At 45.7% G+C, this 15000-nt stretch overlaps 1 protein-coding gene across 4 annotated transcripts in view; it reads right to left on the reverse strand.

Moving 5' to 3' along the window:
- Window positions 1-15000, reverse strand: part of ankfn1a (ankyrin repeat and fibronectin type III domain containing 1a) — a 75924-nt gene that overhangs the window by 27375 nt on the left and 33549 nt on the right. Inside the window, exons 4-6 of one of the 4 annotated variants that reach the window (XM_073489070.1) lie at window positions 10455-10650; window positions 7346-7556; window positions 1123-1317 (exon numbers count right to left, since the gene is read on the reverse strand). In XM_073489070.1, coding sequence (XP_073345171.1) covers window positions 1123-1317; window positions 7346-7556; window positions 10455-10650 — 602 coding nt within the window. Of the gene's footprint in view, window positions 1-1122; window positions 1318-7345; window positions 7557-10454; window positions 10654-15000 lie in introns of all 4 variants that reach the window. The other 3 variants (XM_073489069.1, XM_073489067.1, XM_073489068.1) reach the window with 3 other exon arrangements.

A 15000-nucleotide genomic window follows, 5' to 3' on the forward strand; every position in this document is an offset into this window, starting at 1 on the left:
GTGTCTCTTTGTAGCAGTTTTGTGTTGTGTACATCTCTTTGTGGTCGTATTGTGTCTCTTTTGAGTCATTTTTTGTCATTTTGTGTCTCTTTGTGGCCTCACAGTGTAATCTGTTACGTTAGGTTCAATGTTCGTGACTCCTCCTGGTGAAGACTCTGTTTGACTCTGTCTGACTAAATATTTCAGTTTCCTCCTAAATGACAGAACTGAAAGTATTTTAAAGCTGCTGTAAAGTCAAATATGGAAGCAGCGTCATTACAAACATTAGAGGAATATAACACTGAGCTCTGAACCACTTGAATGAAATGGACCTGATTGAAGCTGCAGGTTGTATCCAGTGTTATCAGTGATAATGTGATCAGCAGGACGCGCACAGCTTCAGGCTGTAATGTGAGAAACGTTCTCATGAATCCTGCGGAGCCACAAGACTCGTCTGTTTCCTTCATTACAAAGACTCATAATAATCTCTCACTTCATTACTGAGCAGTTCATTACAAACATACAGTCTGAGGAGTTTTATGATCAGATATAAATCCCCAGCGCTCAGTCTGAAGTCATAGTATGGAATAACACAACAGAATAAAATAACACCATCATATTAAATGAAAAAGTATAATAACACATCGCAGTAATCACAGAAAATACACACGAGGTGACAGAATTAAAGAACATTTACTCAAGTACTATTGTTGTCCGACACGTGACTGATTCAATCATTCAGGCGCCAACAGAAACAGTTAACCCTCGGCAGTGACCAGCTGCCCGGTGGAGACAGCGAGGTCTATGAACCGACGTAACACTGATGGTTTCATTATTACAGACCATCACGTGGTGCAACATTTACCTCATCATGAAGCGTTGAAGCAGAGAACTCGTCCTCCAACTTACCGACTCACTTAGTCTGTAGTGTGAACACATCGAGCTGCGTCTCTCATTATTCAGTGATGATTCAACAACACTTCCTGTCTCACCTGTAACCTCGTGTCCGCTTCACTTACTGCAGCTTCAGTTGGTCGTTGAGAATGTAAAAACATACACTGTGTGCTGAGTGTTTCGAGGTCACCTGTAACCGGCCGACACGCTGCTTGTGATTCAATCACACATGATTCAGAGGCGACTCACGTGCGTGCTGGAAGCCCGTCGTCATGCGTTTGTACAGCTTGCTCCTCCACTCCCAGGCTCGCAGCTGTTTGTCCTTGTGGCAGGCCTCCAACGAGAGGCCGTCTCTCTGCGCCTGAGCCGCCAGGTCTGCCGCCCGCCGCTCAGCCTCCAGCACCAACGAGCTCAGGTGGGCCTCCCGACTCTCCACGCTCACAACTGCAACAGGAAACACAGCGAGCTGAGTGACACCTGGAGCCTGAAAGCTTCACGTGGAGGATCCAGATCTGACCCGCTCAACACCGATATTAACTTTATGTTTGTCTTAAAAGTCAGATCAGTTATAATTAGCATCATTAATCACTGGTAAAATCATAGTTAATTAAACTCCAGTCATTGGTTGTTACACTTTATAAACAATTTATTAAAAAATATGTTTTTGTCAAGTTGCAACTGATGTTTTACAAGTAACAGCGAAAACCTCTTAACAAAGGTTTAACTAACGACAGAGAGACTTTTTGTTCCTTATGATTTAACAAAGCGTCTCTGGATGAATCCTTTCAGTCCACGTCACTTTGATGGTCACGACCTGACGGACCGGTTCAGAAGCTGCTGGTCAGCATGAATCATGTACTCACTGAAACATGGAGATACAGAGCCCAGAGTAAAATACCAGGAGTCACGTTTGTCTCATGATCTAACAAGAAACATATTAAAATGAATCTTTACTAACCTTTATTGTTTTTATTCTTTTATTTATTTCTAGTTTTGCATTTATTTTATGAATTATTTATTTATGTATTTCTTCTCTCTCTCTCTCTTTTCCTGTGATTTTTCCTGTTTTATCACTTTGATTCTTTTAACTTGTAACGTCTCGTATTGACTGGTTGTGTTTGTCCTGTTCTTGTTTCAGCCTCAGACGAGGCTTCGCTCTGTTTGTCTCCACTGTTGACTGTTTATTTAAAGGTGCTATAGAAATAAAGCTTACTATATTATTATTATTATTATTATTATTATTATACAAGATTAATATGACTACATAAGTGTTAATAATATTGTAACAAATAAGCATCATATTGTAAAATAAACATGATGGAGTCTGAAGCCGACAGAGACGATGAGGGACACGGTGCTGAGTGTCAAACAAACAGCCTGCAGCAGCACGTGTTGCTCTGCTCCTGCGTCTCCTTAATGAGGACAAGAGCTTGTGGAGGAGTGAAGCTGCAGGCTCAGCTCTGTCAAGGCCGGCGAGGGCCGAGCCTTCAGCGGGACAAAGAGGACACGCTGCAGCGTCCTCGTGAGAGCTGCGAAAGAACAGATCGAGGCCAAATCGATGAAAACAGTCTCTGAGCACACAACTTTAAAAGGACCAACACTGTCCCCGGTGTCGGAGCGGATCCATTCACACCGCAGCTATATGGTCAGATGTTTAGACCCGTCTCCACCACGTCTTCACACAGACCCGTCTCCACCACGTCTTTACACAGACCCGTCTCCACCACGTCTTCACACAGACATGTCTCCACCACGTCTTCACACAGACCCGTCTCCACCATGTCTTTACACAGACATGTCTCCACCACGTCTTCACACAGACCCGTCCCCACCACGTCTTCACACAGACCCGTCTCCACCACGTCTTTACACAGACCCGTCTCCACCACGTCTTCACACAGACCCGTCTCCACCACGTCTTTACACAGACCCGTCTCCACCACGTCTTCACACAGACCCGTCTCCACCACGTCTTTACACAGACCCGTCTCCACCACGTCTTCACACAGACCCGTCTCCACCACGTCTTTACACAGACCCGTCTCCACCACGTCTTCACACAGACCCGTCTCCACCACGTCTTTACACAGACCCGTCTCCACCACGTCTTTACACAGACATGTCTCCACCACGTCTTTACACAGACCCGTCTCCACCACGTCTTCACACAGACATGTCTCCACCACGTCTTCACACAGACCCGTCTCCACCTCTTGGATCAAGCTGTTGCACCCGACCGGTGGGCTGTGTTCTGATCCGGCAGAGTGCAGGACTACAGCTGGACGAGGAGAGGTGGACTGAGTGTTTGCATCATTGATGCTTGGTGCTCACACACAGTCAAAGTTGGACAGTTTTTACCTGATGTCAAACTTTTAAAAAGAAGATGCCGAAGAGAAAAGAAGATAAATGACAAACGCAGAAGTCTGAACTAAAATAAACACCTAAATGTGTATTTTGGACTTTTTTTCTCCACCAGTCTGACAGAAGACTTATAGACAGAAAATAAACCAAAGTGAATGACCACATACTTAAATACTGTTACTGAAGTAAAGTCTGTGAAAACTGCTGTACTGAAGCTGCTGCAGTGTTTTCTTCAGCTGTGTAATCCTCGTTGGTGATAACTGTTTGTTTAATTAGTGTCTCTAATTATCTGCTGTGAAACAGGTGTTTGTGTCAGCGTCCACTGCTGCACTGAGATAGTGAGTGTGTGCAATCTGAGACGTATTCAGTGAGTGGAAACTGCTGCAGAGACACAAACTGAATGGAGTTAATTGTTAGCGGTTGATGATAAGATTGTTGCCGAGTGATCGGTGCATTGAACACCGACGCTCCACAGCGAGACAAGAAACATGAGAGGAAACAAGACGTCGCAACAAGAGAATAACAAACTTTACAAATACATTTTATCAAAGGCAGAAAACGTGACAGACATGACAGGAGGTTTTAGGATTCACAGATAAAATCTAAACCTCACAATCTGATTTGATTCTGATTCAGAGGGAAACGATGACTCATGCACTCTGAAGATCAACATTTAGATTTCTGTACGAGTTATTTTTGCTCGCTGAGCGACTATTCGCTACTTTTCAAATATATTTTATTTGCAGTGAACAATTAAAATAAACTGATGAATCTATCTTTACATTATCTGAGTTCATGCTCAGTCTTCCTCACCAAACATGGAGAAGGAGCCAAGATGGCGTCCGTGTAACTTAAAGAAATTGATCCTCAGACCGTGGATGTTTGTTGCTACCATCGTCTCAGAGGTTTGGACCTGTGTGTGACCGGACCAACTTTTGAATCAACACGCTTACATCAAGGCAATGACACAAAGTAAAGAAACAACCTTTTGATTGGTAATCGGTATTGGCCCCTAAAATCCTGATTGGTGCACCCTTTCAAGAATCACGATGCATCTAAGAATCGAGTTTTGCTTCAATATCTCAAAACTGTTTGATATCTGCAACAATTCTGTCTGGAAAACAACATGTAGTAACCCAGAGGTCCGCTGACGCTGACGCTGTGTCTCTGGTTGGAACCAGCAGCACTCATGTTACAAACCTGGACGTGTCACTTCCTGCTCAGCTCGGCCTGTCAGAGCCCGGCTAGCTGCTAACGGCTGCTAATTGAAAAGGCTGTAAATTAACAGGCTGCTGTCCGCACACAGGAGCCCATTGTCTGACTGAAAGGTCCAAACATAGAGCCAGCGGACCCCGGGGGCCCCGAGGGGCCTCTAAAGTAACACACAGGCAACGTAGGTGAGCGCACACACATACACACACACACACACACACACACACACACACGCACACACACACACACTTTTTAAAGATAAGAGCGGAGCTGAAATGCGCTCGAGTGGATGATTAGTTGTAATTAAGAGCTCTCACTGACCTGATGAACAGTGTGACTGCTCAGAATCATTAACACAAATATTAACGTTTGAATCAGTTCATAACCAGAATATAGAAACAGAATATTCAGAGTCCTGATCACTGTGCAGCAGGTTGAATGGATACACTATTAACAGTGTTGTAAAAAGTTACTCAAGTAAAAGTCTTAAAGTTACTGATATTAAATGTTCTTAAGTATCAAAAGTAGCAGTAAAAGTATATATTTACATGTCTGTATATCAGATTATCAGTCAGTGTTTTTTATCTGACTGATGAGAAAATGAATTTATTTAAAAATGTTCTACTGTGACTCTGATGCAGAATGTAATCTGTAAAGTAACTAGTAACTAAAGTTGTCACAATATTATTTTAAGGGTTTTAAGTACATGTTCAGAATCTTTAACTCATCAACAGACTCGTGTTCACTTTGACTTCAGGAAAATACTTTTAGTTGTGATTTTTACCTTGTAACCACACGCATGCACGCACACACACACGCATGCACGCACACACACACGCACGCACGCACACACACACACACACACACACACACACACACACACACACACAGCTGTCAGGCCCGGCTGACTGATTTACTTGGCACTTGAGGAATGACATAAACAGAGAGCAGCCGGCCCCAGGAGGGAAAACAGCGGCAGTGTTTACTCTGTGTTTGTTTACAGGGATGGGATTGTACCGCCGCCCAGAGTCCAGGCCGCTTGTTTGGAGAGCTCTCGCCGCCGCGGCCCCGCGGCACAATAAATCACTTAGCTGTAATTGCCCCGGCGTTACATGCATCATTGGAACAGTTAAACCATTAAACGACAAACCTTGTTAAAGCTGTTCGGTGGGGAGTCACGCAGGAGGCCCAGCTCGCTGTAAAGTGGCCACTGTTTCACCCCCACCCCCAACACACACACACACACACACACACACACACACACACACACACACACACACACACAGTGGGGGCTAATGGGGTTTCAGTAGTAAGGTAAGAACCACCTGTCTTTAGAGAGTTAATGGAGGACAACCAGAGGACTGATGGAGGGGAAAACTGAGTGTGCGTGTGTGTGTGTGTGTGTGTGTGTGTGTGTGTGTGTGTGGGGGGGGGGGGGGGGGGGGGGGGCATAGCGGGCTCATTCAGGTCCAGCTAGAGGAGACCCAGACTGGGCTGCAGACACAAACACAGACCCTGTCTGATCCACAGCGCCACACACACACACACACACACACACACACACACACACACACACACACACAGGAGGAAAGTGGACCTGGTGTGTTCAGTTGTCGTGTGGATCGCGTCGCTCTGGAGTGAAACCAGTGAGTGTGACTGTGTTCGAGCTGGACTGGTTTCATGTTGCTGCTCGTTCAGCAGAACAATGAATCCGTTATCTGTTCACATCTCAAACACCTGGAGGCCACTGGACCCGTGTTGGTTGTTCTGTCAGTCTGTACTGAGACCACCGCTCTCATCTGCTCGCCTCTAAATGAGCTTTTCTGTGTAAAAGGTCAGACCGGACAGAACCGGCCCGATGTGACGGCTGTCTGAGGCTCCGTGAGGACGCCGTTTGATCCACACCGGAGCTGATAAAGTGCCAGAACTACAGACGGGAGGATCAGACCTCATTGAAGAGTCCTTCCAGCCTGTCGGGATGAAATTGGGTTCACTGATGTTCACAGAGATCATCAGCAGCAGGAGGACATGAACTCTACACTCAGACGTCTGCAGCTGAGAGTTTCTCTCATCAGTCAAACACCGTGACAACAACAGGGGAAGAGTCAGATGGTACCACGTCTTTTAAATCAAACCGTCCGCGACTGGTCCAACTAATCAGCTGAGCAGCTGAACAGGGGGAAGCTAATCTCCTAACTAGCCACATGCTGCTATTTCTCTCCACCTGACAGACGCTGCTTCAGTCGGTCGGTACAAACCGACCCGAACAAACGTCCTTATGATGCTGTTCGTCACATTGTGATCAGAGACGGATGCTCCTGGGATTTAAATGCAGAACACGCTGGCGTGTTGGAGTTCACCACCTTTACTGTTCATGTGTGAGCTGAACACTTTACGCCTGCAAACTGATCAAACTTCATCCACCAAAGACTGAACATGTTGAATGTGACCAACCAAACACTTGCTGGAGAGAGTTTGATCGGTCGGCCGCTGCATGTAAAAGAATATTTCTTCATTTGAATCAATCAATCAGAAAACAATTAATCAGAAAACAATCAATCGGAAAACAATCAATCAATAATCATCGAGCGAAACATGTGAAGGATACGACTGACTGAACACCTGGACTTTACAGAGAGAAGATCAGATTATCAGACGGCTGCAAATAAAGATTATTTACATTTTTCATTAATCTTCTAATTACTTTCACAACTAATCAATTAATCTTTTAGTCCCAGAGACAAAGAAATGACAAAGCGGCAAATCCTCACATGTAAGAAGCTGGAACCACGTTTTCACAGGAGAAATGATCCAAACAGTTGATAATCAATAATCTGGAGTAGTACTGAAGTACAGTACTGTACTCCAGTACTGTACTTCAGTACTGTGGTGTACTCACAGTGTGGACTCTCCTTGCCGCCGGCCTTCAGCAGCAGTTTGGCGATGGGCGTGTTGTTGGTCATGATGGCGATGTCGAGCGGCGTCAGGCCCTGACTGTTGGGGGTGTTCAGGTCCAGCTCGTCTGCTGAGAACTGGTAGAGGAGGATCTGCACCGTGTCCAGGTCCTGCTGCTCCACAGCCTCGAAGATACAGTCACTGCCCTGCATGGTCTGAGAGAGGACAGAGGTCAGGGGTCAGGAAGACGCAGCAGGAAGCACGGCAGGATGTCTGTCGCTGAACCGGGGTCAGTTCTGTCACACAGCCGTCAGCTGACTGTGATGCAGGTAAAATGAACTGTGTTCAGTTTGTGGAGGCTCCTGGTGTCGTTGAGAAGCCCGGAGTTAAACGGTTTGGTTCTGTCTGTTTTAAATGTGTTTATTGTTAATATTTCTGACTCTGTTGTGCTGTAGAGCCGAGTCAGCACCATGTGTCTTTATTTTGAAAATGGACCGTATGTACTGACTTCCTGTCTGGTCTGATCTGCTGTGAGCAGGTTGACCCGGCTGTGGTCCGCTGAGCGGAGCGACGCTGCTGAAACACGAGTGTTGTCTGAGAGGCTGCGAGCAGCTGCAGCGACAGCATCGCGTCCGTGACGGTGGAGTCTGGGTGGTGAGAAATGTACGGAAGCCCGGAGGGTCAAGAGAGACGTGTTTTTTTCTGGTGATCCGTTTTAAATCTGATCTAAGACATCTTCTCTCCTGTGTTTCTGACTTGTGATCTGGTGGAAAAAAAGTTTTGTCAAGATAATCTTTTTAAATTCCAAAACACTTTTCATACGTGTAAACAAGAATCAACACTTTGTTTGTTTTCAGAAAAAAGAGAGAGTGGATTTTTTTTTCTGGAAAAAACACTACAATAAAAAAATACGATCCTGAAAACGGATCACCAGAAGAATAAGTTCTCTCTGGCCCCTCCGGGCTTCTGTAGATGTGATCCAGACTATAACTGGACCTCATCCATCATGAATAATCCCTGTTGAACTGTCATATCACAGGAAATATTTAATCACTGTGCTCCACTCACCTGGTTACCATGGTTACCGGATGAAAGTGCCTGAAGCACAGATTTGATTTCTTGACAGTTCACTCAGGAGCAGACTGACCACGTCAACGCACGACCATCAAGTAACCATGGGAACAGGCAGGAGAGTGAGGGACGGTCTGTAGTAACTCTGCCTCTCCTTCATCGTCCCGACCACTCGTTACCAACACCTCGTCTTCAGAAAAGTACCAACATCTCCTCAAACACCTCTGAGTTTGTTGCCACAGTGGTTTCACGTTATTGATGTAGACACGCTGGCTGTAACGGCGGTCTCTGGCTTCAGAGACGTGACGCAGGAAAGATGCTGGGCGAGATTTACAGTGCACTGATGTTATTATTATTATTATAACAAACTCATAGTTGGACTGAAACACGTCCTGCAGCTGTCACAGAACCTTGTCACAAGTGTTTCAGAACCACATCTGAGGGAACACTGAAAAAACAGTATATCAGCTGATAGATCGATATCTTGGCGTCGTATTGGCCCTAAATATCACGTATGAGAGCTGAAATGAAGTGAACTCTTTACTCAACACTTCTTTGGTTCTACCGGCCGTCGAACAACACCAGCTGTTGTGCAGGCACCAGGTTTCCTCTGTGACTCTGGTCTCATAGAAACACCAAGTTCAGAAGGTATCAGACAGTTTTATAACACATCCATACATAAAAAGACCGAGACAAGGCTGAGTGACAACGTTCGGTGAGACCGATGGCGAGTTACTACAACACTTGTAGAAACAAGTGTGACGACTGGGCTGCTCAGACAGAAACAACAAACTTCAGCTGTTTTATCATATTTTTCCAGAACCTGTTTGTATCCGACCAGAACAGAGCGAGAGGGCTTCACCTGACTGCCAGCTGCCAGCAGCAGATAGACGCTGATATGATTAAAATTACACCGGCAAAGATGAATTAAATATGGTGGCTGAGATATAATTGGTAGATAAGTAAGAACATTTAATGTTGTTATTGTTGTGATAATTAATAACTGATAACTGATGAGTGAGTCTGATGAAGTGTTAAACCTGCTGTTCCCTCCTGCTCCAAACACCAGAACAAACTCCTCAACATGGAAACCTACTCGTCAGTAAACCCCACTCCATTTTACTGAGCTCATTTTGACCCTTCTGGTCTGCCGTAGCTCTCAGATGCATCGTGCTCTTTGCCTTTTGTTCTTCACTCCCACTCTCGTACATCCCTCCTCCCCCGACGGCCTCTCTCTTTCATGTCTGCTGTTGTGGCTGGTCTGTAAATGTCAGCACACACACACGCACGCACGCACGGTGAATCTCAGCGACCAAATGTTTCTCAGGGCAGCAGGACGGACGTGATGATGGAGATGATGATGATGGAGGAGCCAGATGAAGAGTGAGAGATGACACCGAGTGTCCTCGAGCAAGGCACTCGACCCTCCTCTATAATTTACTGATCATCTGTGAGAAGAACAACCGCTGCCTGAAGACAAACGGCCTGAAAACGTGCAGCGGCTGGAGGCGGCGGCTCGGAGATGGAATGGACCATGTGACAGACGGAGCGTGGAGGCTGTGCAGACATCAGCGTTAACAGCATTAGTGAAGGACTTAACGAGATCTTTATCGATCGTTCTGTCTGAGACGAAGCAGCTCGGCCGGGTTTCCCCCGACATGTAATGTTTTCTTTCTTTGTGAACACGGTGAATCATCGAGACACGCTGATGACTCACACGACTGTTCCCAGACGAACAGGTTCATTATGTTCAGTTCTGCTCAGTGAAGCCCAGTGATCTGCTGAGTCTGACAGCTGATCCAACATTTTCTTTAAATCTTTGATGACAGTAAATTTGGGTTACCGACTGTTTTTATGTCGACGTGAGCTCAGGAGCGTTGGTACCGACACTTCATCTCTCACTTTCAGAGGCTTTGATATGAACCATTGTTTTGAAAGTGTGTTTTCTCTTCCAGTCAAGTGACGAAGGCCAGGAGCTCACCGTCATCATGATTCAACAGCACCAGTGAAATGTTTCTGCCCGTCCTCTCCCGCTGACTCACCGAGGCTTTGCGGAGGCGGTCCGTCTTGCCGAAGAAGTAGGCATCTTCGAAGGAGGAGGTGCTTCCTCGCAGCTTCTCCGACAGGTTCCTGTAGAGGCGCTTGGCGGCGTTCGGGGAGGCCGGCCCACCGGGGCACTTCCTGGTCTGGGACAACTGCAGGTTCTGCATCTGTTGGGTCATAACACCTGGGAGGCGTCTGCTGGGATGGAGAGACAGGTGGAAGTTAGAGGACTGTAAACCGCTGAATAATCTGTGGATCTCCATCAAAACATCACAACTGATCTGTTTAAATACAGTTACAATTATTTCATGCAGCTGGTTCATCAGTCAGGTGACAGAGAGGAGAAACTTCAGGTCCAAAAATGTCATGGTGCCTTTTTATTATTTGGTCTGTGTTCATGTTGCAGCTGTAAACATGAAGGAACACAAGTAGTAACAAGAAGTAACAAAGTACAAATACTCTGTTACTGTCCTTCAGTCCATGTTTCAGGTATCTGTCCTGTACCTGAGTCTCTCTGAGACTTTCCCTCTCTACATCTGAACACAAACATCTGAACTTTCTCCTCCTCACAGCTTCAAACAGCCTCGTTACTTTAGTTTGATGCATCTGAGGTGAATTATGGATTATTGTTATTTGGCGTCATCGCACGCCGCCTTCCCAACATCACCAGACTGATGTCGACCTATCAGAGCACATCACGCACGGCAGACGCAGCGAGACGAAACAAAGACGTAAAAGACGTAAACAGACAGAGAGGGAGGCTGGATGGGGAGAAAAGGCGTGTTAGTGTCTCGTATCTGCAGAGAGTTTCTTATTTTCTCTCTTTGTTGCTGCTCGGGACGCTTTACCAACCCAACATGTGGCTGTTTGACGTCCTGGGAATGAGACTCAACTATCAACTATCTTTGTGGTGCGTTCAGGAACAGCTGGGACAAATCCTACTGACTCTACCTTTAACTTTAATAGTCTTTGAATTATATTAATATGACGTGAGCTTCAGTAGCTTTGACCACAAATGTCCTTCAGAGGGAGACTTTCTACTCTGATACTCTGAGTACATGTCAGAGCCTGTACTCGATTACTTTTACTGGAGTAAAGAAGCTGAGTCAGCACTTCTACTTTTACCACAGTCTGTTTTTACACAAGTATCTGAACGTCTCCTGGAGGAAACAATAAAAATTACATAAAAATGATTTGTCTCTCCTCGTAAACTACTGTACATATTTTTGGGAAATAAGGTCCTGTGGTCCTCTTTCCTCTCTATTAGGGGACACGTCACTGTGGATCACTGGGACACAAGGGCTTCACATCCTCAGTTCATGAGGGAAATCATTGTACTCGTGTGAATCGTTTACACAGATCGCTTCCTGAACCGTTAGCGATCAATAAATGGATTTATCAAAGGCTGAGCTCACATCAGCATTCACAACATCCTGTAGTTGAGTTTGATTGACAGCTGTCACATCAGCCTAAACAAACAGACAAACACACCAACGTCTGTTTGATCCAAACTGTGAAGAACAGAACAGAAATGATCTCCACATGAGAGATGCTTCAGTCCAGGTGTTCAGACCCACGTTACATAATCCCAGAACATCAACCAGGAGGAGCTGGTTGTGTTTGTGTTGGAGGATCTTCTGCTGCCGCTGAGACCATCAACAGCAGAAACACGACAGGACGGACAGAACATTATCCAGCCTCGGCAGCGTCCTCGGAGGTTTTATAACATCGGTGTTTGAACACGCAGTAAATGAGAGGTGTGGTCAGCCTGCTCGACTCTCTGCCGCCTTCAGCTTCAACACTGTCACCACAGATTGCTTCAGTTTTTCATCCAGCACCTAAATGACCCCGTCGCCTCCGGCCATCGCTCATTCTCTATATTACGCTTGGACAAATTCAACATGTCACTGAAATGACAAGACTGTCAGAAGAGGCTTCTGTGGGCGATCTGATGAGGAGTGTTTGACACATGACGTACAGTCATGAATCAGTCAGAGCCACAGGACACAACTTTGCTGTTTGCTGTTGTCTCTTTGCTGCCCGTCACAACAAGGACACAAACGTTTTAAAGGCTGAAGGCAACAAAACAAAAGACGGCTGAGAGAAAAGCAGGAGTTTGGTAAATCTGAGAAATCCTTCGGTGGTCCTGTTAGATTTCTGAGTCCCACTCCCAATTTATCAAATGCAGATTCTTTGGGATGGCAGCCGAGCTGACCTCCAATCCCACAGTGTCAGTATTTCAACTGACGGCTCTCTGTGACTGATCAGTGTGATGTGTTTTCACTCCACTGTTAAGTATCAGCTCGACCCGTGAGACCAGCGGAGCAGCAGGTACCAGCCACGAGATCTGACAAAGGACAAACAAGAGCCAGTTGAATCAAGCTGAGCTGAGTCTATCAGGGATTTTAGTATAGATGATCCAAAGAGTAACGTATTGATCAGCTTGGGGTCGATTAAAGGGATCAAATCAGACTAAAGTGACGCCTGCGGGCCCGGACTGGAGGTCTGAGCAGGAGGAACCGCGACCCGACAAACATGGAGGCTGAGACTGAGCCGATATCAGTCGGAGGGGAAATGAGACACAGAGTTATGAGGCAGCGAGGCGTCCGGCTCACACAGGACGATCAATGCTGCACAATCAGCCTCACTGAACACAGTCGAGTGTGTGTGTGTGTGTGTGTGTGTGTGTGTGTGTGTGTGTGTGTAGAAAGTCTTTGCAGACCGAGCTGTTAAACATAATCAGCTCCAAAATATCAACCTTTACCCCGATGACACAACAAGTCCTCTGATGAGAGACAACGAGAGGCTTTAAACTATTAAACAGGAAGAAATCGTGTTATATAACTCGCTGTGTGTGTGTGTGTGTGTGTGTGTGTGTGTTAATGAAGAGGAAAACAAATTATCCGTCGCCCTCGTAATGTTTACACAGTTTACGTTCTAATGTAATGAAACTAATTACAACTTCCGTTATGTTACCAGTTAATTATCATCTTGATCTTTATCACACACATCTGACCCACTAATAACCCTGAAAACCTGGAATAAAATAATCCCTTAGTTATTAAATGAATCCATTAAAAAGCTCTCACACTGAGGCTTTTATTGAGGCATTAATCTGGATTTAATCGAGTATTTAAGGAAAAACTAAAGGATATTTCTACACTCACATGCTCAAACTGTACGAACACAAGCTACTGGTGTCTGAAGAGATCGTTTCCGGACCCGACCACACAGTTCTGTTCTGTTACTCCTCCTGAGGCTTTAAACCAGAACTGTGAGACAAGAGATTCAGCTCAGCACTCCGATGGGGTCGGTGAAATGTTAATAATGTTGAGGCTTCCTGTCTCGTGCTTCTTGTCATTACTGACTTTTACACGCAGCGGTCGGCGCTCAGTGTGTGAACATTTCTTTTTAGAAAGTCAAAGAGCTCCGAGTCCTGATTGAGTCCTGCACAGTGCTGGAGCTGATCAAATGATTATTGTCATTGTAGATTAATCTGTTGATTATTTCTTGATTCATTGTTTCGGTGTTTGGTCTCTAAAAAGGTGAAAAATGATGATTGGTGTTTCCATTCAGTCCACTGTGTGAAGCCCTGTTCACACTGGACGAGAGTTGACAGACGACATCATGTGATTTAGAAAATTACCACCAATCAAAACACTCGAGTCAAATTCTTACAGCGACCGTCGAGAGCAAAGTCACTGCACCTGAAGAAAACACATTCAAACAGACAGAAACACAATCGTTCGTTCGACCAGCACGTTTAGGAAACGGAAACTCTTCCATCAGGAAAACACGCAAACTGAAAACACAACTGGAAAACGCTGCATGTTCAGAAGGAGAGTGACAGAAGTGCTCCGGGCCTCTGGGGGGAGCACTCTCCACTGGAGAGGGACTCTCAGTCCTGCTGTGTTTAGCTCCGCTCTTAGCTCTGAGCTACGTTAGCTGTTAGCTCCAGACCTCCAGAAAGAGCTCCAGGCTTTGAAGACAGTTTTCATAGTGGTCAAACTGTGTAATTACACCGTTATGTGACGCACTGACGCCCAAAAAAACTTTTACCCACAAGCCATCACAACTTCCGAGACGGGACTCGTTAGAATTTGAGTCATTAGGTCCAGAACGATTTGGAGAGTCTAGAAGAAGATTTCATTATTTTATCCCCATTCAAGTTAGCCGGGCGCTAAACAGGAAGTTAGCCAGCTCAGTCGGTGGAAGTTAGTCGTACGCTCGCTCTGTGAGAAGATCAGGACATTTTTATGGAGCCATTTTGGCTTCATATGATTGAACGGGGCTCCGCCTCCACGGCTGCCTCCAGATATAAGTACATGTCCTTGGCTGGCTCTTATAGAAAACACACTCTGCTGCTCACCTGCTGCTAACAGCTAACAGCTAACAGCTGACGGCTAACGGCTAACAGCTAACAGCTGACGGCTGACTCACTCTTGTTGATTTCAGTGAGCTCGCTGGTTGTGACTGACGGGAACACGTCAGGTTAAAGACAAAGAGACAAAGACTTCTGCAAACACACCAGAGATGACGGAGGGT

The sequence above is a fragment of the Pagrus major genome, chromosome 20 (genome assembly GCF_040436345.1).
Source record: "Pagrus major chromosome 20, Pma_NU_1.0".
Classification (NCBI taxonomy): Eukaryota; Metazoa; Chordata; class Actinopteri; order Spariformes; family Sparidae; genus Pagrus; species Pagrus major.